This window comes from Lissotriton vulgaris, chromosome 6, assembly GCF_964263255.1.
Source record: "Lissotriton vulgaris chromosome 6, aLisVul1.2, whole genome shotgun sequence".
Taxonomy (NCBI): domain Eukaryota; kingdom Metazoa; phylum Chordata; class Amphibia; order Caudata; family Salamandridae; genus Lissotriton; species Lissotriton vulgaris.
Genome location: NC_141694.1, coordinates 1751138839 through 1751162607, shown reverse-complemented (window position 1 = coordinate 1751162607; position 23769 = coordinate 1751138839). Strand labels below are relative to the sequence as shown.

The 23769-nt window shown below is 46.1% G+C and overlaps 1 protein-coding gene across 1 annotated transcript in view; it reads right to left on the bottom strand.

Moving 5' to 3' along the window:
• Positions 1–23769, bottom strand: part of LOC147709413 (xanthine dehydrogenase/oxidase-like) — a 1362843-nt gene that overhangs the window by 344756 nt on the left and 994318 nt on the right. Inside the window, exons 28-29 of the mRNA XM_086927983.1 lie at positions 17543–17671; positions 8819–8893 (exon numbers count right to left, since the gene is read on the bottom strand). Coding sequence (XP_086784109.1) covers positions 8819–8893; positions 17543–17671 — 204 coding nt within the window. The remainder of the gene's footprint in view (positions 1–8818; positions 8894–17542; positions 17672–23769) is intronic.

Here is a 23769-nt window from a genome sequence, read left to right as displayed (position 1 = left end):
TCGATAGACACACAGGCAAATACAACGTACTTGACTCCTTCCAATCTGGTTACAGGAAAGGCTGTAGCACTGAAACCGCCATGCTTAACATTGTTGACAACATTCATCGTTCCTTAGAGAATGGAGAGGCTTGCCTTCTTATCCTTCTGGACCTCTAAGCAGTATTCGATACAGTCAATCATTCATCCTTATTGGAGTCTCTCAACAATAGTTCTACCTCAATGGCACTGTCCTAAACTGGCTCAACTTCTACCTCCAACACCAAATACAACAAATTAAAATTAACTCCTGCCTCTCCAATCCTACTCCAGTCTCTCTGGGTGTCCTCAGGGCTCAATTCTCTCCCCGTCACCCTTCAACCTCTTCATGGAACCCCTTACTATCATTTTGCATTAAGCTGTGATCAATTATCACCTTTATGCTGACAACAAGCAACTCTACTACTAAATCAATTCACACAGCGACATCTTTTATCTAAACAACACTCTGAGCAAGATTCAATCCTGGTTTTACTCCAACCATCTAAAATTGAACCCCAACAAAACGGAAATCATTCTATCTCCCCCAAAAGTAACCACCTCCCTATCAAAAGCTGGATTACCGACTTCACAGCCCTAAACTGTCCGCTCACTCTATCGAACTCGGCTAAATCCTTAGGTTTCTTCCTGGACAAAAATTTGGCACTGAAGGACCAGATCAATAACTCAGCCAAAGGAGCTCTTTTCACACTTAAACACCTCAAAAAAATCAAACCCCTCATCCCTCAAGATGGCTTCTAATGGGTCGTTCAATCGATAGTCCTCTACAAACTTGACTACGGTAACGCTATTCTCACTGGAAGCCTTAAAGCTTACCTTGCCGCCCTCAGATCTGTGCTCAATATGGCTGCCCGGCTTATAACTGACTGCAAATGGTTTGATCACATCACGCTTACCCTCAAGTCCCTAAACAGGCTCCCCATCAAAGGAAGATGCATCTACAAGACTGCCTGCATCACCCACGAAGCTATTCATTATCAATCCCTGGCCTACTTAACAAATAAACTCACAAGAGTGGGAAGTGCCAGACCGATGAGAAGCTCTAATGCTCTTCTCCTCGTTCCCCTGTTACTAAAAAAGAAATCTACCCAGACTCGCTCCTTCTCAGGAAATGCGCCTAGCATCTGGAATGCCCTTCCGAGGGACCTTCGTTGCAACCCCTCCTACCGTGGCTTCAAAAGAGACATTAAATGCCATCTCTTCAATATATACTGGAGTACATGATTCTTTCAGAACCTGATATCTTGTAACACCTGTTCAGGTCATCTCTCTGACGATCTGCTGGCTTTTCTTTTTACTTGTGTTCTCCTTATTGTTCACACCTACCTTGCTCTCCATGGTCTCCCATGTATTTTGAGTTCTAACTACAGTTCTGTAATTTTTGTGTGTTCTGTTTACACGGTCTCCTGTTATTATGACTGTTCCTCTGTCACACCTCCCTTATATTTTTAACTGTACGTAACCTTTGATCATAAGATTTTTTTGCCTTTCTCCTGATTAGATGTTCTTGATTGTATTTTGCTTGTATCCGCTGTTCCATTGACATTTGCCTTGCTCTTGCTCCTGTAAAGCACTCTGATATCTCTGGTTCTAGCCAGGACTATATGAAACCTCTAAAATAAATAAATAACTGATCCGCAGGAGGTGGATACAACCGATCAGTTTAACCTCTTCGGTGCTCACGACAAGCCCAGCTTGTCATGAGTCACAATGGAGCTGTGCTCGTCATAACGGCTCCGTGCCGCACAGGAGTGATTGATTCCCCGCCTGTGCAGGCGAATTAATCAGTGGGCGGGGTCGTGTCGAGACCAGCTCGTTATGAGCACAGCTCCACTGTGACTCATGACTAAAAACAGATACATCCGGGCCACTAGTTTTTGCAGTTAGTCGCTTTCTATTTTCATTCTGGATTAATCAACAGAACATTTTAACTTAGGCTGCAATGACTGTTATTACCAAAAATGAATTCTTGTGATTGTGAAATGTTGGTTACTTAAACAAACGAACTGTGTACAAGATTATATATCAATATTTTTTAAGTGATGTTGCTTTTAACTGGAGGGCTATGAACCGAAAGCTTGCCTGCTTTAACGCTTTTATCCAGTTTTTTTGTCATGCATTTTATATGTAACCCAAGAACCCTATTCCTTTGTTTAAAACTGCAAAATGATGGCTCTTTTTCTATACTTTGATGCAAAACAACCGTATAAAGTTATTTATGATTATGATGATGATGATGACCTACACATATTTTTTAGAAATGCAAAGGAATTGCACACCACCAAGATAGATTTTTATTCTATAACCAACTTTCCCAATGCCATAGGCTGTGTGAAATACACTTGCCAATCTGCCTGCCATCTGCCATAAAGTATAAATTTGCAACAGGTAAAATTCTCATTCTTTAACTATACAAGTGGTGTATGATGCTAAACATGTGAATACAGACAGACATAGTAGCATGATTTCCAGGGAGCAGCTGCAAATCTTTCCTATTCATGCATATTGGCATTATATAAGGCTACAAAAGGGAGACTCTGATGACAGATATATTTTTGGTAACATGGCTATCTAATGATTTTTTGTAATTAAAAATAATACATATTGATAATATAATGTCTAAAGGTCTACATTGTCATTGTAGGTGATATAGCATATGCCATTTGCCCATGAATACTGACTCCATATCTGAATCCATCCCCATGGAGGGAGAGTCATTACAGTATTGCATATTTAAGAACTAGAGGTATCATTGCGCGCACATTTTGTAATATTGAAAAGTGCATTCAGATGTCTGCACAAGATTGGCGGTGCCCCAGAATACTCTCCTGAATTCAGTTGCAAAATTGTGACAATATATGCAATTCTGCACAATGTGGCAACTCTCAGAGGCTTATAAATTCCTATATCTTAGTCTGAATCTGATGGGGAGGTAGAACAGCTACCACGACATAGACAAAATCATGCATCAATAGCAGTAGAGGGCCGAATACGGCGTGCTATTATAACTTATACTTATTTTGCAGGGTAAGTTAAACATTTACTAAATAATAGCAAATATAAATCAAATGCATGTTTGTTGGTAAATCATAAACAACCTTTATTCCTATGTTTCTCAGTACATGTAAGCAAAGTAATGTAACATTACCTCATGTCACAATATTTTAACAAAAGTGTGTAATATATGTCTATTGATGGACAAAAAATCAAAAATACAGGAAAGGAAATGGCTATGACTTGCATTTGGTAGGATCAGAAGTGGTAGCCCCAAGATTTCCACCGACAGCACTGCAACGCCTAGTTTCACGCACACTCATAGTGTCACTGACAGAAATACTACTAACACTAGATTGGTCATCATTCTGTGGTTGTAGTCCTTGACTGATATCTGCTATACGAGTGGTTTGTAATATATCTACAGCATTTGTTAACTGTATCAGTCCACAAGCTACATTGCCGCTGTAGTGGCCCATTTCTACTTGTAGGCTGACAGTACGCCTTAACAACACAGATGTAGCATGTGCAAGTCTGTTAATAGATCTGGGTAATCCATCAATGTGGGCAGATTATTGACATTCCCCATGTCTCTGATCTACATGTACTTTATTTAAATCCATGCCTAGAGTCTTGTTAGAAATTGGGTTGTTGGCTGACTGGGGTGTAAGCCCTGGTCAAGCAGCAACCACAGTCCTAGTCAGGGTAACGTGCAAGCAAAGCCCCAATTAGCCTGTGCTTACCCATAGTAGTTTGGCACAGAGCAGTCAGGCTGAACTCAGAGGCAGCGTGTAAAGTATTTGTGCAACACTTCAAACAGTAAAACAGTGAAAACACCACACAACATGATTCCACACCAGTTTAGAAAAGTAGCTCTGATTTTAGTAAATGGAATGGAATGGAATGAGGATTTGTAAAGCGCGATGGCTACCCAAAGGCGTCCCAGCGCTGTAGACAAACTGGGGGGTTGTGCTATAGGGATGGGAGTGCGGGAGGCAGAGGAGTAGGTTAAGTGTGGGATTTATTAAAAAGCCAAGTTTTTAAGAGTTTTCGAAAGGTGAGCAGGTTGGGTTCTGACCTAATTGCGAGGGGAAAAGAGTTCCAGATCCTGGCCAGGTTGTAGGCAAGCGAGCGGCCTCGGCATCTGGCTCTTCTGATGTGTGGTACAGAGGTTAGGTAGGAGGTCGCGGATCTGAGGGCCCGGGAAGGACGGTAGGCTTCCACCAAGCGGTGATTTATGGCGGGGCCTGTTCCCCAGTAGGAGCGGTGCGCGACGCACATGCTCTTGAATTCTATTCTGGCTTTCACAGGGAGCCAGTGAAGGTCCTTCAATCTGGCTATGACTGGGGATCGGTGAGGAAGGTTCAAGAGGATTTGGACAGTGTGGACTGTGGAGCGCCTAGATATAGGGCGTTACCGCAGTCGAGGCGCGACAGGATTAGTCCTTGGACCATGATCCGTCTACAGTGAAACGGGAGAAGGGGAAGAATCTTGCGGAGCAATCTCATCAGTCCAAAGCAGATAGCGGCTAGTTTGGTGGCTTGGTAGTTGAAGGTGAGATTGTGATCGAGCCAGATCCCAAAGCTCTTAATTTGATCCTTAGGTTGTGGGGGGCTACCTAGACAGAGGGGCCAGATGGTGTCGATGGATTTCGAGATGTTATTTCCAAGGAGCATTACCTCTGTTTTGTCCCCGTTAAGTTTTAGATGGGAGGCCGACATCCAGGACGCAACAGCTTTCAGGCAATTGTGTAAGCTGTGGTTAGGGTTGAGAGGAGGGTCCAGAGCTACCACCAGCTGAGTGTCGTCCGCGTAGGTGACAATTTTCACCCCAAAAGGGCGGACGACATCAGCTAGGGGGCTAAGGTAAACATTAAAAAGGGTAGGATTCAGGGAGGAGCCCTGAGGCACTCCACAGTTAAGAGGTTTACTAGAGGAGGTAAACTCCTTTTCGAATACCTGGAAGGATCTGTCTGTAAGGAATGATTCCATCCAGGTGAGTGCTATGCCTGACACTCCAATCATACTAAGGCGATGAAGTAAGATGCTGTGATTTACGGTGTCGAAGGCGGCACTCAGGTCAAGTAGGACGATGGCCGTAGAGCCGCCACCGTCCAAGATCCTTCTTACCTCCTCCGTCACTGCAATCAGGGCAGTCTCAGTTCCGTGACGGGGCCTAAAACCAGTCTGGGTGGGGTCCAGTGTGTTATTGGATTCTAGAAAGTCTGTCAGGACTGAGTTGACATGTTTTTCCAGAATTTTACTGAGCCAGGGTAGAAGGGATATAGGTCGGTAGTTAGAGGGGTTGGATTGGTCGAGGGTAGGTTTCTTTAATAGCGCTTTGACCATGGCTCTCTTCCATAAGGGTGGGACAATGCCAGTGTTAAGGGAGGAATTGAGCAGGTCTTGAATGGTGGGTGATATCTGGCTGGTTGTTTGGGTGAGAGCCCTAGGAGGAGCTGGGTCAGTCAGGGATCCAGATTTGACCATTCTCATGTACTTTTCCAGATTGGTTTTGTCCAGAGCTGGAAAGTTGTTGAGAACACTGAATGGGGCTACCATAGGGTCAGTGTTGGTGGGGTCTCTGGGCGTGGTAGCTGTGTGAGGGAAGGAGGAGTTGATCAATTCAATTTTGTGATGGAAAAATTCCGCTATTTCCTCGCAATGGATCTGGGTGTTATTGTGGACTTTAGGAGTCTCAGGGAGTCGCAGGAGGGATTTGGCTATACGGTAAATCTCCTTGGGTTTGGGCGCAGCATTGTCAATTTTTTGTTCATAAAATGTGGCCTGAGCTCGTTGGATATCTGCTTTATAATTTTTAATAGCTGCTCTGTAACTGACTTTGTCTGCTGGGCAGTAGTCAAGGCGCCATTTTCTTTCCATTTGCTTGCAGGCGCGTTTGGCCTTTCGTAGGTCGTCTGTGTACCATGGGGCTGTTGGGTTGCCCCGCTTGGGACGAAGACTTTTCATAGGGAGTACCAGGTTTAAAGAGTTGGTGATCCACCTGTTGTAGTTATCGTTCCCCTGGATAGGATTCGATGCGTTAGAGGATTTTGTACCTTGCAAGGTAGTTTGCCATTCGGATAGAGGGATTTTTTGCCAATTCCGTGACAGCAAAGTCGTCGGGGGCTTTAGAGGAGGGAGATGGGGGGGTCCAGGTGAAAGGGATAAGAAAATGGTCAGCCCATGGTAGTGGGGAGGGGTTTTCAGTAAGAAGATTGATAAAATAAAACAAGACCAAAATGGCAAAAGTCCAATTGGCAAAAGCTTAGAGATTGATTTTCAAAGTTCATAGTGAAAAATAGCACCAAAAAGCACAAAGCGCTATTGGTGATATCTGGTTACGTTGGACTGGGACAAAGTTAAAAGTTCAGGCCGACCACAATGGAGAGCAGACCAGCTACAGGGACCCAGTTAGGCCCACTGAACAGAGTACCCTAAAACCTGGTTGTGGAGAATTGTGTGGGTCTGTGTAGAAGATTCTTCATGTAGCTGAGGCAATGAATTGGTTCAGAGATGCAGGAGGCTACGATGCAGGGTCCTGTTGCATTGAGGAGCCCGTCAACTGAGCTTGCGATGAGAAGTCAAGGGAAAGCATGGTGCAGTGGTGGTTCTGAAGGTAATGTGTCAGTCTCAAGATGCGGGTTGCGGCGGGGATGCAAGTATTTTCAATGGGCCCAATCCACACAGCAGCGGCGAGGTGTCAGTTCTGCTTGGGGTTGCGCCGCTCAGCAAAGAAGATGCATCAGTTCTGCTGGTAAGCACCTTAGGCCCACATCCAAGGGTCCAGGACTGGTGTGGCACCATTTAGCAGCAGCACCATGCAAATTTGGTTGTTTCCTCGTCCTTCTATACCCTTAGAATGATAAGGAAACTTCTTCCTTTCCTTCCTCTTAGCGCAGGAAAAACTCTCATGTGTACTCTGGTTTTGTCGAAGATCGACTATTGTAATGGCCTCTTCCTGAATGCTCAGGAGAAAGTCTTAAATAAACTACAATTGGTTCAGAATTCAGCGGCAAGAATACTTTCTGGGACGCTTAAATTCAAATCAATTTCCCCAGTCATTCGCCAACTACATTGGCTACCAATCAGAAGCCGATACAAATTTAAGGCACTATGAATAGCATTCAAAGCAATCAATAACTCTAGACCAGAGTTCTTGAAAAAAGCACTTTGCCTGTACGTGCCTACCAGAACCCTTCACTCTTCCTCAGCTCGCTGCCTAACCATTCCTCGCACAAAGAAATCATCATGGGGAGATAGATCTTTCATAGTTGCTACCGCTAGACTGTGGAACACTCTCCCTTTACACATCAAGGTCAGCCCATCCCTCCTGACATTCAGGAAGCTGGTAAAAATGTGGCTTTTCAACCAGTAAGCACTCTTCTCAGCGGTATGTTCTTTTATTCTTCAGCACCGAGACACCTCCGGGTATTCGTACGCTATAAAAATTGCATCAATAAATAATTAGACTCACAGATGGCAAAGTCCAGTTGCAGATGCAATTTGCAATTCCTTAATTGCATTAGCAAAATAGAGAATCACAAATTTTGCGATTCTCTAGTGTGCGATGGCATTTTGGGATGATACATCCAAAAGACTTTTTCCCATTCGCAAACAGGTAGATTGTCAGAATCTGCCCGTTTTTAAATGGGAAAAAGGCTTGATACATATGGCCCTATATGTTTCAATGAAAGAGTAACTAAAAGTGCACATGGGGTACACAGCAGGTCCCGCTCCTCCAGGTTCACTCTATATGAATACCACGTTAATCCATATATACATAAATATCTCATGTCAACCTTCCCTGGGTACATCAACCACACAATGGTAACACAGAAGACACAGTACCACACTTTTATATTATGGAATACTTATGCTACAGGTGGGAGTTACATCCTTGGTCTTTAGACATTATCCATGCAATCAAGGCATTCTCAGTTTGTCTAGTGCACTTAGTATTACATCCCATGTATTAGAGGGAGCGCTGCCTTCAATTATAGGCCACCAAAGTGGTCATTCTGCACTCCCATACCACCTTTGTGTCCATTAGGGAGGTTCAGGATGATATCATGCACCATCTGGGTGACTCTATAAGGTGCAATTGAACAGGACAATATCTAAAGGAGAGGTGGTTATATTTGGTATGGTATAATGGAAGATGGATCCTTGCAGTACTGCCTACTGCAGCAAGACCTGGCTTTTAAGGGATTAAGACTCTACCCAAATTTGTGATGCTAAGAATGGCACCTCTGCTGTTTTCCTGAATCCACAGCTTAGATACCAGGTCACCGGGTACTTCATACCAAGTCTGCCTATTCTTGATTCCATCTCATGCTTCTTTCATCAATCGTCAGACACTCTTGCAGGTTATTTTTGATTCATGCGTATTCCTCTTGTCACAATTGTCAGTCTTTGCCTTCCTTCTTCTTATCCCTTTTTGTGTTTTCTTAATCTTGCTCTGGATCCAAATCTGTTGAGGAACAATAAGTGCCAATCCCATACAATGAATGGCCCCACTTGCAGACACTGGTTCAAATTAAGCACTACAGTGACCCCGATTCAACGAACCTTTAGACTCCTTAAATATTAAAACCAAAGCACCTGATAATTTAAGTGATCTCCATTTTCTTTCAATAACAAAAACATTTTTCTGAAGATGTCATTGCATCACATTAAGAGGAAATATTTGCAGGGTTGATTTTAAATATATACTTTACTATCTCCTGCCCACAGCCATCACTGAATTCCAAAGTTTAGCATTGACGTCTTATGGATATGACATACCCATTCGTCCCAGGATCCTTCAGGTTTTGAAGCCTTGTAGGGCTCCAGCCTCTGCAAAATAGTCTGACACGCGTTCTAAAAACAGAGAAACAGTCTTAGCATCAGGTACCTTCAATTGAACTAAAGCAAGTTGTCACACTTATAAACCGGAATTTTTTTTACAGTATAAATATTTATTGTTATATATATTTGAATTCAATTTTGAAAGTGAACAGCACCATTTTCTATATATAGAGACACTCGCAGAGTGAATGGGCGCGACTCAATGTGAGACATTATATCTGCCATATCTCTTCTTTGATATCTGGTGTCAAAAACAGCCAGCTGAGCACAATATCATGCGAGTTTCAGGGCAACAACTAGGATTTGTCTCAAAGTTTTATGGTGGTAAGATAGATATGTCTCCTCTTCTGTAAACCAGTGTTAACACAGGTTCACACATGGTATGTGTTGGAATCTATGTTGAAAAGAACCAAAGCGGTCAGCTGGCGAATTCCCAAAAAGCAAGTTAAATTATTGAAAATCTAGAGGCATGCACTTACACCATGTCAGGTTGGTAACTGTCCAGCTTTCATTTAGAATATGGTTTCGAACAATGAACAAAGGTGAGAGAACCTCAAGCTAGAAAAAAAGTGAGATATTGCATTCAGGAAATCGACTATTGCTCTTCCATAATCTGGCCAAAGGAACTTCGTCTAACAGCAAGGACTTTGAGGGTTACTAGTGGATTGATTTTTCTCTCTTGTGGCACCAGTTATTCAAGTTACCAGATGATCTTTCTTCCTCATAAGATTCATGTGTTGCACATTTCCTTTATTAAATATCACTCAAATGGGACAGGTTTTCGTCACCATGCTTAGTACTTTCCTGTCTAGACTAATCCATGAATATATATATCGAAGCCACTGTCTACCCGCTCTCACGGCAACATATAGAGTAAAGCACAGCTCAAAGACAACATTTATTTAACATATTGGAACTCTAAGCTCTCTGCACATTCAATCTGTAGACTGTCTCCCTGTGGGTAAATGTATCACCTTAAAAAACAATGTGCATCGGACATCGATCCACCATCCACAGCACTGGACCACTAGACTCTGTAATGACCACCAGACTAGCACCACATTCTAGGTCCATCCCCCTCTTGACCACTTCATCTCTTTAAAAATGTCACCCTGGGTAAGCTCTCTCAGACCAGCGGCCAAAATTTGCAACTTAATTACTTCAATTGTTGAAAACCATTACAAAGCTTCTTCTTTAAACTTACTGTATGATGCAAAACACTTATAAAACAAGGAAACAATGATAGATATCTACATGAAAGGTCGTGCCTCTCCTCACAACTTCCTGTAACACCTGATGCTTATGTGCAGCTACCAGCACCAAGTCCCAGCATCTTCCATCAGGCCAAAGTAAAGGCCACACATTGTCAACAAAGTACTTCAGAGGGGGGCCGAAGAACCCAGTGTGAATTGGAGTGCATTAACGCCTTATCAGGGCTATGAAGTGCTGTAAGATTGTATAATAAAATAGGGTAAAATGCAGCAGAGATAAAGCGCATTGCTGTTTTCCAGACAGAACCTATGCAACAAAAAAAATCAATTATTGTGTGCAACAAAAAAATATATATTTCTAAAAAAAAATCAGCCTTTTGCATCATTTTTTTTTTTGTTTTTTTTTGTTGAAAATCTGTTTATTAGCATAGTAGGTAAAGCAGTTACAAATACTTCCAATCCCGGATGGATACAGAGTAATACACATATAAGGTTGCTTAGAACATATAATTGCATAGTTGTCTTAATTTTTCATTTTGTTGGTGACATTAACCGTCACAGTTTATGCAAACCCCTGTCAAAAACTATCCCTCCCCCCACCCTCAACAAATCCATCCGACACTCACACAACAACATATAATTGATTAATCAGTAGACCGGGGCACTCAGAGAATCACAACATATGGCTCTATTCGACTGTCCACATAGATGTAACTAGACCAATACAGAAAATATAAAATGGGGGGTCCCCCCTCATTTCTCCGCAGCGCACCACGGTTAGTGACCATGCATGTCAGTCCGACCAAGGACACATTTATCGTGCAATCGAAGAGGCACTTGTACCCTCGTCTTCCCCGTCTCCCCCAGTTTCAAACATACCTAATATGGTATACCAGTCCAGTGAAATTGGCTTTTTCCTCAGACCCCTGTATTCCTCCCTCTGTAGTGCAACTCCCTCCGCCTTACCCCATCTCACCACTTCCGCCCTCCACAACTCCGGGTCAGGAGGCCTAGCTGATTTCCACCTCATAGTGATGGCACGTTTCGCCAGCAACAGGGCCAGATCCGCGAAACGTGCCCCCACGGTTCTAGTGCGCTGTGAGGGCCCCAACCCCAGTAACGTTCATTCCAGTGTTGGGGATCGGGTCAAAGCACCTGCTTCCTGTAGCGAAGCATGGACCGTGGTCCAGTAGTATCCTAGTTTGGGGCATTGCCAAAGCATGTGTATTAGTGTTGCGTCCTCGGTGTCACATCGGGGGCAATTACTGTTCGCATCAGGAAACATCATGTGTATGCGGCGTGGGGTCAGGTAGGCTCTGTGTAGAAGCATCGACTGAATAAACTTGAACTTGGGGTTCCTAGCTACTTTTTTGGGGAACTGAAGGATACGTTCCCACTCCTTATCTCTCAGGGGCCTACCAATGTCTACCTCCCATGCTGCCCGTAGTGGCGACAGATCGAAAGCCCTCCCCTTCTTAATACTAGCAGTGAGCCACTTAGTGAGGTGGGCGCCCGTGCCCATCAGGTAGTGCATGGTGATGAGAGGATTCGTAGCTGGCTCCAGACCCCTAGGGGACCACTTATGTGTGATATAGTGGCGAAGGCCAGAGTGTAGCAGGAAGGCGCCTCCCGGGACTCCATGGGTAGTTCTAAAGTCTGCAAAGGACAGTAGGCGCTCTTCCGCGAACAGGTCACCCACGTGCGACACTCCGGCGTCATGCCATTGCTCCAGCGAGTCCGCCGACAGAGTCCCCGTAGCCAGTGGGATACCCAAGAGCGGGATCGTGGGGGCATAGGACGACTCAGGGGAGGTGTACTTTAACGCCTTCCGCCAGTATGTTATCGCCAGTTTGAGGAGAAGTGGGACATCCCTAGGTACAATTGAGTTGGGCAAAAGTAACGTGTGTATTCTCCCCAATGCATGATCCCTGTCCGTCATGTTAATCTCCTGAAGATTGCGACCCGCTACCCAGAAGGCCAGCCATTGCAGTTGACACGCATAGTTGTAGGCCCTAAAATCAGGCAAACCCATGCCACCGGCTTCAGAGGGGAGCTGCAGCTTGGACAGACCTACACGCCTGCGGCCGTTCCCCCATACAAGTTCGGTGAGTAGAGTGTCTAGGGCCTTAAAGGTAGCTGCCGGGATCAGGTGTGGCAAGTTAGTGAAGTGGTAGAGAAGGCGGGGGAGCATCACCATCTTGGATATCGCCACTCTTCCGGGTATAGAGAGTGGTAGTGTGAGCCAAAATTGAATCTGCGACTTCAGTGCTCTAATGGCCCTCCCAAGGTTACCGTCGATCATCTGACCTGCTTCCCTGTAAATCTGCATCCCCAGATATCTGAAGGTGGTTTCAGCTATCTGGAACTCGTGGGGGGCGAAGGGCAATGGAGTAGTCAGACCAGCGGCTGCAAATGTGAAGCCATATGATTTGGACTCGCTTATGGTCAGGCCTGAGATCGACCTAAAGACCTCAAATACCTGGGCAACAGGGCTCAGGTCGCTCCTCAAGTCTCGGAAATATAAGATAATATCATCCGCATAAGCGGACACTATATGCGCCGTCCCATGCCGCAGAATGCCAAACCGGGGGGCCATGTGGCGGAGCCTACAGAGCATCGGCTCAAGGGCAAGGACAAATAGGAGGGGGGAAAGTGGGCAGCCCTGTCTGGTGCCCCGTGCAATAGCTATAGGAACTGATATATGACCTGAGGTGCGCACTCTAGCAGTGGGATCTGTATACAGCAATCTGACCCAAGCGAGGAATTCGGGGGGTATCCCAAATTTCGACAGTGTGTCAAACATGTAATCCCATCTAAGGGAGTCAAATGCTTGTTTCAAGTCCAGTGAGATGCAGCCTTCAGAGCTCGTGCCCTCTCGATCACCGAGCATGAGCTGGGCTAGTCGCCTGAGGTTCATGGCTGTATTGCGGCCCGGGACAAAACCACATTGATCCGAGTGGACTAGTTGAGGTACATATTGCACGAGCCTTGATGCCAGCACCTTGCTCAGTATCTTGGAGTCAGTATTGAGAAGGGACAGGGGTCTATAGTCAGCCATCTGAAGCCCTTCTTTATTAGGCTTTAAAAGGGACGTGATTAACGCCTGCATAGACGACTGCGGTAGGGTGGTTGTTCGCAGCGCTTCCAAGTAGATAGCGTGTAACCGTGGGGCCAGTAGGTCTATGTATGTTGCATAAAAGTCGGCCGGTAGGCCGTCTGTCCCAGGGGTCTTGCCCTTAGGAAGGGCACGTATTGCCTGTCTGATTTCAGCTATGGTAATGGTGCGCTTAAGGTCTTTGATCTGCCCTTCTGTAAGCCGAGGCAGGGCTAAGTCCCTCGTAAAGGCCTCGAATGCGACCTCTGGAAGGGGCTGTGGGGGACTGTACAGCGCTGTGTAGTATTCCCTGAACGCAGTGTTGATCCCGACCTGGGTGGTGACTGGATTTCCTGCTTGGTCCAAGATTCTCAGAATGGGGTGGCTCACTGGGGAGTCCCTTAATAGGCGGGCTAGGAGGGGGCCAGCTCTATCTGCCTGTGCATGCTGCCTGTTCGTATATTCCCTATAGTCTAGGAGCCTCAGGTCTTCCAATAGCTCTGCGTGTCGAATGTGAGCCTCCTGTAGTGGTGTGAAGGGCGCATGTGTGCCGGCAGCCTCACTTTCTAGGGAAGCCAGGGAGCCCTCCACCTCCTTCAATTGATTAATTATCTCCCTTTTCCTGCCCATTCCAGCGGCCATGGCCGCCCCCCTAAGACAGACCTTAAATGCGTCCCACTCCACTTGACGGGTGCTGGCAGTGTTCATGTTTGTGGAGAAATATGTTCCTATAGCGTCGGACAGGGAGGCCCTGAACACTGAGTCTTCAAGAAGATCTGGGGACAGTCTCCAACTAGGGATGGGGGCCAGCCGCCTGCCCCACTGCCATGTGAGTTCTACAGAGCTATGATCTGACAGAGTTTTCCCCATGTGTTGGGCCTTAACAATTGTATCCGCTACGGAGCGGGAACAGAAAATGTGGTCAATTCTAGTATGAAGCTGGTGTGGTGGGGAGAAAAAGGTATATTCCCTCTCCTGTGAGTGTGTACTGCGCCATACATCAGTCAGGTCCCAGCCCTCAGCCCATCGATTAAGAGCATCCGCTTGTTTCCTACTCTCAGTTGCCTGTAAAGGGGGATGTGACCTATCCAACGTAACATCAAGCACAGCATTAAAATCACCCCCAACAAACCATCGATGATCAGCCCACCCCGTCAGCACCCCGTTCACCGTCAACAAGAACTCCGATTGATTAGAGTTCGGCGAGTAAACACATCCAAATACAACAGCATCCCCGTCCAACATCCCCCGCACAAATACATATCGGCCCTCTTTATCAATTCTATGCTCTAACATCTGAAAGGGGACAGAGCCACGGAACCAGATCGCCGCCCCCCTTGAAAACGCAGAATAAGAGGTAGCAAATAATTGTCCCCTCCATTTTTTGCGCAGTTTCACAGCTTCAGAGGCGTTCAAATGTGTCTCTTGTAGGCATGCAATCTGGGTTCCCCTGCGGTTGAGCTGGGCCAAAATTCTATGGCGTTTCTGGACTGCTCCCATGCCACGCACGTTCCAGGTGCACATTTGGTAATTATTAAGTGGCCCCATATCCAATCATGTGGTGCGACTCAGTGAAACTCCCTGGGCCCCAGGTCAGCTTTGCGTTGAGATAAGGTGAATGTGTCGTGGAAACAAATAACCCCTTAACAAAAAGGTCCCCAAGCCAACGTGCCCGGGATCCAAACTGTGGTGCCCAACGTGGGCACAAGTCATTGGAGTCCGTGTGCAGATCGGGGGGTGACAGGCCTCTGTCAACTGTCATTGAACGGTCTGCATAGGCTCGGTAGTCCTCAACAAAGTGGGTTCCCCATGCAACCCACCACTAGCGAAAGGAGGGGGAGGGGGGGGGGGGGAAGTTCAAGTATACATTACCACCCGGAGGGGATCAAATTTCCAGCAATTCAGAACTCCTCTGCCATTTGGGCTGTAATTTTCGGGAACAGCGGCAAGCTGTCCATTGAGCCAGACACCTCTGTATGGGTGTCAGTGGTTGCGGAGTGCCTGTCGTTAAGTGCTTGGGCGTCGTGTGCTGCTAGTGCCTCCTCCGTGAGCTGTTGCCGGTGAGATGACGATGGGTTGCTCGTCCCTCGAGCATCAGGAGGGTGCGTCTTCGCAGGGGGTCCATGGGATGAGTGGAGTCCAGGGCCTGGAATGTTGTGTCGTCTGTCCGGTGATTCTCCGCGTTCGTTGCGGCCGTCCCCCCGGTGCTCCCCGAATGGGTCCTGTGAGGTCGGCGGTGTCAGAGTGACCTCCATCCATTCCTCCGCCTCCTCTGGTGAGTCGAAGAAGTGGGATCTGTTGTCATGCAGGATTTTGAGCCGAGCAGGGAACAGCAGCGCGTACTTCATATTTCTGTCCCTTAACTTGCGTTTGACACCCATGAAGGTGGACCTGGCGCGCTGCACAGTGGGCGTGAAATCAGGGTAGACTGAAATGTTTTTATCTTCAAATCGTATCGGTGCTTTTTCCCTGGCCGCACGCAATACAGTGTCTCGGTCTCTGAAATGAAGGAGGCGCGCGATCAGGGGACGAGGGGGTGCCCCTGGTTTGGGGGGCCTAGGAGGCATCCGATGAGCCCTCTCCACGCTGTACAGTGCAGTGAGATCTTCTTGGCCCACTAGCTTCCGTAGCCAGTCCTCCACGAATTGGGTGGGGTTCCTCCCCTCACTTCTCTCCGGAATGCCTAAGATGCGAACGTTGTTGCGGCGCGCACGTCCTTCTGCCTCATCCACTTTATCCCAGAGATGCTTAAGCTGTTTCTCCACTCCCTCCAGCCTCGTGGAATGCTCCGTCTGCTGTGGCACTAGGTCATTCAGTGCTAGCTTCTGCTCCGCCACTCGTTCCGCCAATTTGTTATGGTCCGCCCTTAGTAATGATAGGCCAGTCGCCATATTGTCAATACGCGATTCCAGGGCTTCACGAGTCGCTCGTATCTCATTAAGGATAAGGTCCAATTTTGCGTCCTGGGACCTTTTCCCAGTCGGCGGGATGATGTCCATGTTGGAGGAGGCCAGAGGGTCCTCGGAGCCTGTGGACTGCAGGTCCGTCGCAGCGCCCTGTCCATGAGTCTTGCCCCTTTGCTTGCCCATGGCTCTTGTTAGCAGGGTGGCGCCGGAAAGGGCACAGCAGATCGCCGTCGCCTTCTCCCGTATCTACTCCGGGCGCCGGGTTGCGTCCGCCGCAGGATCAGGGAGTGGAGTTCAAGGGTGGGAGCAGCACAGGCCTAGGGCCGGCAGGGAGCGAGTAGAATCCCTGTCCTCGCCGTCAGTGTCAGTATTGGCGGCTTACCCAGGGAGGCCCCGTGTGCAGAGTCGACTATAGCTTCCCGCAGTACAGATGAAGGAGGTAAGGTGGCCCGCCGCCAGTGTCTGGTGAATCGGCCCTACGCAGGTGCACTCTCGTAGTCTGGGCCAGTGTGTTGTGGTAGGCCCGCAGGGTGGGGGGTCCCACTCTCCTGTCGTCACTCGTGGCCGGTCGCCCCGTTAGCCAGATCCTGCAGCCCACTGCCCCTTGCTCATCGCCGGGCACACCGCCCTCCGCAGGGCGTTGCACCTCGTGGAATCCTAGTCGCGGTTCCACCAATCGACCAGTGTATGGGCCAGAGGAGCTCCTCCCGGCCGGGTCCCAGCAACAAGATGGCGCCAAAGGACTGCCAATGAGGCCTGCAGTGTCGGGGGGGGGGGTCCGGAGCAAGCGGCGCTTGTAGCTGATGTCCGGCGCTGTCCGCCTTACAGTCCCGGGCGGCGCAGCAGGGAACGGCGTCCTGCCCACCGCGTGAATGAAGAAGGGCAGCTAGGTGGAAAGAGCCTCCGCCCGATCCGCAGTGCACCCAGCAGGATGGCCGTGCAGGGCCCCGCAGCGTAGGCGGGGGCCGCTGGGTCACCGCACGATCAGGACACCCCCCCACAGGCAAGGTCCGTCGCTGGTGACCGTCTCAGTGGTCCGGCGCGGAGTCCGGTCTTACCGCGCCAGAGGCTATGGGGAGGCCGGGGAGAATGTCCACTCGAGCCCGGGGCTTCACCTTGCGCAGTAGGCCGCTTCCGGGACAGCCGCGCCGAGCTTCAGCAGAGCGGGCGGACTGGAGAAGCACCGCTCCGCTTCTAGGATGACACCCTCGGGGACCTCCGGTGCAAGTATGAGGTGGGTTGCAGTGGGGGAAAACAGGATATTTCGCTAATGTGAGGGATTACGGACGGAGCTCTCGGGCTACACGTCCACCATCTTCGGCTGCAGGCCACGCCCCCCAGCCTTTTGCATCATTAGAGCTAATATATTGCTAATTTTGCTAATCATATCTGTCTTTCTAAAACATATCTGCTTTTGAAGATAAATCTCTTTCATATGAACTGTACATACATGGACGGCCATCCCATTGAGGTCCGAGCTGTGGGAAGCGGCAGTCGGAGATGTGTTGGGGACGGTCATAGTGCTGGTCTCACTGATGTGGACTTTGTTAGTGGGGATTCCGAGGACTCTGCTGGCAACCTGATGAACAAGAGAAGCACGGTTAGCTAAAGGTCTGGCCATTGCAGTTAAAAACCAGTCCCCACTGTCATATATTTGCCTCCAACTAGAACTCATTGTTTGTCATCAGCTAAAGCTTTGATCATTCAGGCTGTTTACTGCAGTCTGTGAAGTCCTTAAACAGTGCCCTGAAATTACAGACCTTACTTGGATTAAGTTCAACAAATTTTGCCTAGAAATATTTGCATGACTTAGGGTCACAGATGGCTAAAATTGTCACATTCTCATGTTCCTCTAGCACCACTAAACTTGAGTGACTTGTTTCCAAACTTACCCCATATATCCACGTTACCAGCTTGTATAATGGCCACAGAGAAACAGTGTGAAGTCTAAAAACAAGATTACAACCCTTGATGCCTTTACTAGATGTCCCTCTCAAGTCAAAAGCAAGTTAAAATTACTTCTGTTGCTACTAAATGTGCCTCATAAGTTATATGCAACAGATTCAAAAGTTGAGGGTGTGTGGCTTCAACATAAAAATGCATATATCCACTTTTGCTACTCTAATAAATTGTGCTTGATTTCAATAGGCTAAGTAAATAAGCCAATGCTGGTATATGATGATGAATCAATATCGCAACTTTCAATACATTTCTTCATTACAGTGGAACACTTGTAAAGACAACCTAGTAATTATATCTACTAGTAATCAGTGGGTAAATCATGTGCCTTCTAGGGTATTTTTTGGGAAACTGTGTTTTTAGAGTGGCACTATCTTTATGTCCCAGTAAAATGCCAATTGTATTATGCTATGGCCAGTGGTAGGAACAAGCAAAATGCAAGCCAATAGATAAAGAAAAAAGGTAAAAGTGTGTGTGTTTTCACCTGTCAGAACGTATCGAGTCAGGTACAAAAGCACTGAAATTCTTGCATGCAGCTGCAGTTCCACTAGTCATTACTAGGTGTCTCTATCGAGTGAGATGTAAAAGCATTGAAATTCCTATGTGAATCTGCAGTTCCATAAGTAGTTATTAAGTGGCCCTCACAAGTCAAATGCAAAAGTGCTGACATTCCTACATAAAGCTACAGTTCCACTAGTATTTGTTAGGTGTTTCTCAATAGCAAATTATTTATTAGCCTTTCATGAAGATGCGGGTCCATAAGTCGTTACTAGGCGTCCCTCATAAGTCAAAGGCAAAAGTACTGAAATTCTTACATCAACCTGCATTTCTACTAGTCTTCGGTAGGTGTCCCCTAAATGTTGATTACTACAACAGCACTGAAATTCTTTGAGGAAGCTGCAGGTCCACAAGTCGTTACTAAGTGCCACCTTTTAGTCCAATGAAAAAGCCTTGAAACAGCCTTGAAATTGTTACATGAAGCCACTGTTCCACAAGTCATTTCTAGGTGTCCCAATCGAGTCAGATGCAAAAGTATTACAATTCTTATTTGAAGCTGCAGTTCCAGTAGTCGTAACTAGGTTTACCTCACAAGCCAAATGCAAAAGCATTGAAATTCTTACATCAAGTACAGTCTCACTAGTCGTCCCTCACAAGTCAAAGACAAAAACATTGACATTCTTTCATTAAGCTGTAATTCCACTAGTTGCTACTAGGTGTCCCTCACAAGACAACTGCAAAAACATACATTCATGGAATATTTTAATGCAAATATAGTTCCACTTGTTCTTAATATAGTTCCAGCTCAAGTCAGAAGTAACTGCTTTGAGTGACCAAGCTGAGGATGCATGGCTTTAGTATATACATTTGCAATTTTAATAATGTGTGCTTGTTTTCCATAGGAATAAGTTTTAGCCAAACATGGTTCTTTTTTTAAGGCTTGTGATCATCCCCTACTATTTATAGGAACTTGTATTTGCTCACAAGTAAGTACAAGTACATTTATATAGCTTCTTGGATGTTTATGTTTCAGTCGATGTAAGTTTTCTCTTTGTAGCATTCTGCTTTCTGCATACTGACAGTGCTGGTAAAACAATCCAGTAGGGGAGACAGCCCCGCAAGTAGTTACTGGAGGGCTCTCTCAAGCGAATAAAATGTCAAAACAGAAGCGTGTAGGTGGTGTGGTTTCAACCTAAAAACCTGCATAAACACTCAAACTACTCTAATGACTTTTGCTAATTTTCAGTAGGATAAATAAATATAACAAAGCTGGTTTATAGTAAGGAATGAACATTTTAATTTGTAACAAATGTTGTGAGAGTTATGAAAATAGTCATGTACCCCTACTATACATAAGGACTATCAGTAATTAGGAAATGCGAGTGCCTAAGAATTTCTATTTTTGGGGAACTCATTTTAGATGTATGTGTACATGTGCAAGGGGGAAATGCACTCACTCAACATGAAAGCTTCCAATGGGTGGAGTAGATATGCCTGTTGCTCTATACTTCTTGCTGAAGTGGGAGGGAGTATAACTTGATTTACATGTTAACAGACTAATGGTGAAAGAGTGTTGACTGGGAGCCCATACATACATATGTATTTCTTGTATGATATTTTTGCAAAACATAAAGTTGTCTTCAGGCAAGACCTAGGACGCACTACACACTGAAGTTAACAACAAACCCATTGCTCTAAGTTTTAGGAAGACACTAAAAACTCCATCACTAAGTGGGAACAGTTCAGTGGCCAGGTAGGTTTCTGAATCTCGGGCTGTTTATGTAAGTTTTGTTGTCTGGGTCTGTAGATGATTTATATTGCAATGTGTGCTACACAAGTAAGTACATAAGAAAATCAGTTGATCCTTACACTTTCTGTATAGAGGCTGATAACATCCAAGGGCGGACGGTTTGTATTTTGCATCATCCAGAACTAAAATCGAATTATTTGTGCCATGGAGGCATGTAAAGCTGTCGCACACTCATTGGTTAGTTCTGCACCGACCACGTTCCTCATACGCCTTTCAGTTTTACTCTATGCTTATTCATGTACATGCAGCCATGCTGGAGGGAGGGGGCGGAATTCCCCTGAACATCGACTCAAAAATATCACGCTACCATATCATTGTGGGAAAAATATCAAGGTTCAAAATTTCAGCAAGGCAAATATACAGGTATGTACAGGCTTAACTCCATACAGAGATGTGATGTGACGATATATGCATCTTCTAAGTAAGTAGATGTGGAGGAATAGTTAACCTATACATAATTATATGCACTTACCTGCTCAATATTGTGCCGCCAGGGATGCTTGATTCCGGTCCAGGGAAGACATGGCTTGGCAGTTCGGGCTGGACTGTTCCCATGAGGCACAGGGTCAAGACTGATTTGCATATGGCCATGTCTGAACTGGGGTGGCTTGGTGAGCAAAATAACGATGGAATAAACCCAGCTCTGTGACTGAGGGGGATCGTTTTGCCACTGTGCAACATTCTGTCCATCATCTTGTTTGTTTTGCTGTTCACCCTATGTGGGAAGGGTATGCCCAGACGTGGGTCCCTTGCTCACTACGCCACTGGAATCAAGCTATCCTGGCTGAAGACGGCTGATAGCCAGAAACCGGTCCTAGGATGCTTGATTCCCGTCCAGGGAAGACATGGCTTGGCAGTTCGGGCTGGACTGTTCCCATGAGGCACAGGGTCAAGACTGATTTGCATATGGCCATGTCTGAATTGGGGCGGCTTGGTGAGCAAAATAAAGATGGATTAAACCCAGATCTGTGACTGGGGGTGAATGTTTTGCCACTGTGCAACATTCCGTCCATCATCTTGTTTGTTTTGCTGTTCACCCTATGTGGGAAGGGTATGCCCAGACGTGGGACCCTTGCTCACTACGCCACTGGAGTCAAGCTATCCTGGCTGCAGACGGCTGATAGCCAGAAACCGGTCCTAGGATGCTTGATTCTGGTCCAGGGAAGACATGGCTTGGCAGTTCGGGCTGGACTGTTCCCAAGAGGCACAGGGTCAAGACTGATTTGCATATGGCCATGTCTGAACTGGGGTGGCTTGGTGAGCAAAATAACAATGGATTAAACCCAGATCTTTGACTGGGGGTGAATGTTTTGCCATTGTGTAACATTCCGTCCATCATCTTGTTTGTTTTGCTGTTCACCTTGCTCACTACGCCACTGGAGTCAAGCTATCCTGGCTGAAGACGGCTGATAGCCAGAAACCGGTCCTAGGATGCTTGATTGCGGTTCAGGGAAGACATGGCTTGGCAGTCCGGGCTGGACTGTTCTCATGAGGCACCGGGCCAAGACTGATTTGCATATGGCCATGTCTGAACTGGGGTGGCTTGGTGAGCAAAATAACGATTAATTAAACCCATATTTGTGACTCGGGGTGAATGTTTTGTCATTGTGCAACGTTCCGTCCATCATCTTATTTGTATTGCCAATATTATCGCAGCATAATATTGTTCAGGTGATATTTTGACAAACAACTTGAGTAGGAGAGCAAATGAGAAGACACCCACAAATTTTGGAGTGCGCATAGGGGCACTTGGGGGTAGGTAATCAGCTGGATACCAAAGTCAACCTAGTCGTATCTTCTGTTGAATTATTTAAGCCTGATTCACTGTTAGCTGTTAAAAATTGCTGCAGAGTTACTACACTTGAATATTTTGCTAGGGTTTTTAGATGATAACAAAGGTTATAACTAGGACTCGGTATCTTAAAATCAAATAAAAATTTCTTAAACTGAAAATAACTAGGACTCGGTGGAACTCGTGGAATTTCACTCTGCAGAATACCACAGAGTTCCTTATAAACTCTGCAAAATTTAGCGGAATTCCTCCAAAGGGGGAAAATGCACGTTCCACTGCTCTCTTCAGTTTTAGCGCTGGTAGCATGTTTCACACTCAAAAATCAGCGCAAACGGCACCATGCTATTTTCGAGCTGATTTTGATACTTCTTCAGTCGAAAATCTACCCGAGAAGCAGGCACCCGACTGCCTGCGTTAGAAAATTGCACCAGAAGACTTCCTAGGGACTGGAAATCACGCTAGGGGACAGCAAATCACGCTCACGCTCACCAGCTTGCTTGCTTGAGCCTCGCATTGTGCGTAGCTGGAAAGGGAATACAATTGCACCACGTGGCGATTGGCGTAATTGTACCTCAAGCAATACTTTTGGTACACATTTTGCGTAATACGGAGCAGCTTGGTGGCAAATCATGATAGCTGATTGCCAAGTAAAGTTTAGTGATTGGTTGTGGTGACGATAACTAAGCTCTCGTAAACATTTTCTATGAAAAATGAAAATGAAATATTTTTGGACCCCACACAAATTGTCACCTAATTTGTTATATTTTTTCTTAAAAACCGATTTGGAATTTCTCTTGGAAAGTTTGATGAAACCTGATCAGGAATGTTACAGCCCATTAGGAATGAGGAGCTCGGCATCGAGATTCCTCTGTCACTTAATAAGTCAGTCCTAGAAGAGAATTATCAAGTCGAAATATTAGAGCCCGTGTTCTCTCCTCTCTGCGCTTTTTAAAAGAGAGCACCACATGCATGAGGCTCCTGTGACTATGTATGATACATGACAAAATATTTTGGCAACAGCATGTTTCTTTCGCAAAATAGTAAGTCCAGTTACACGTGATAAGGACACTTTTTAACTTCTCCCTAGTGATTCTCACAAGGTGAAACAGAAGATGCTTCTATCACAGGATGGAGTCTAAATGATGCACAAGACCCTCTCCCGCAGGACAGGGATGCTACATAGCCCCTTACAGCCACCGGCTGTATTCAGTTCTTGCACATCTGCCAAACAGCCCATGACAATTAAGGCGAATAACCCTCTGTATGATGTAAATGGTTAATATACATCTCCAATGGAAAGAAAAGTGAACTACAAGTCCCATTAAGCAAAGTGCTCTTGATTAAAAAAGCCAAGACTGTCTGAGGCAAATTCATGACATGCGCCTCTCCTGTAACTCGCCTGTAAGCACTGTAAATGCGAACAATAGTTTACTTCTATAATCATTCCATACATTCTTAACATCTTTGAAGTCCTTAAGTGGGAGATGCATTTGCAGCACGTTCAGGACTGGTTACACTAAATTCTTTTTTAGCTCATTTAACTGATTTCTATCATATTTTTTCCTGTGCATTTCCAGTCAAATATATTATTTTTACTACTACTCTGTATAAGAAAACT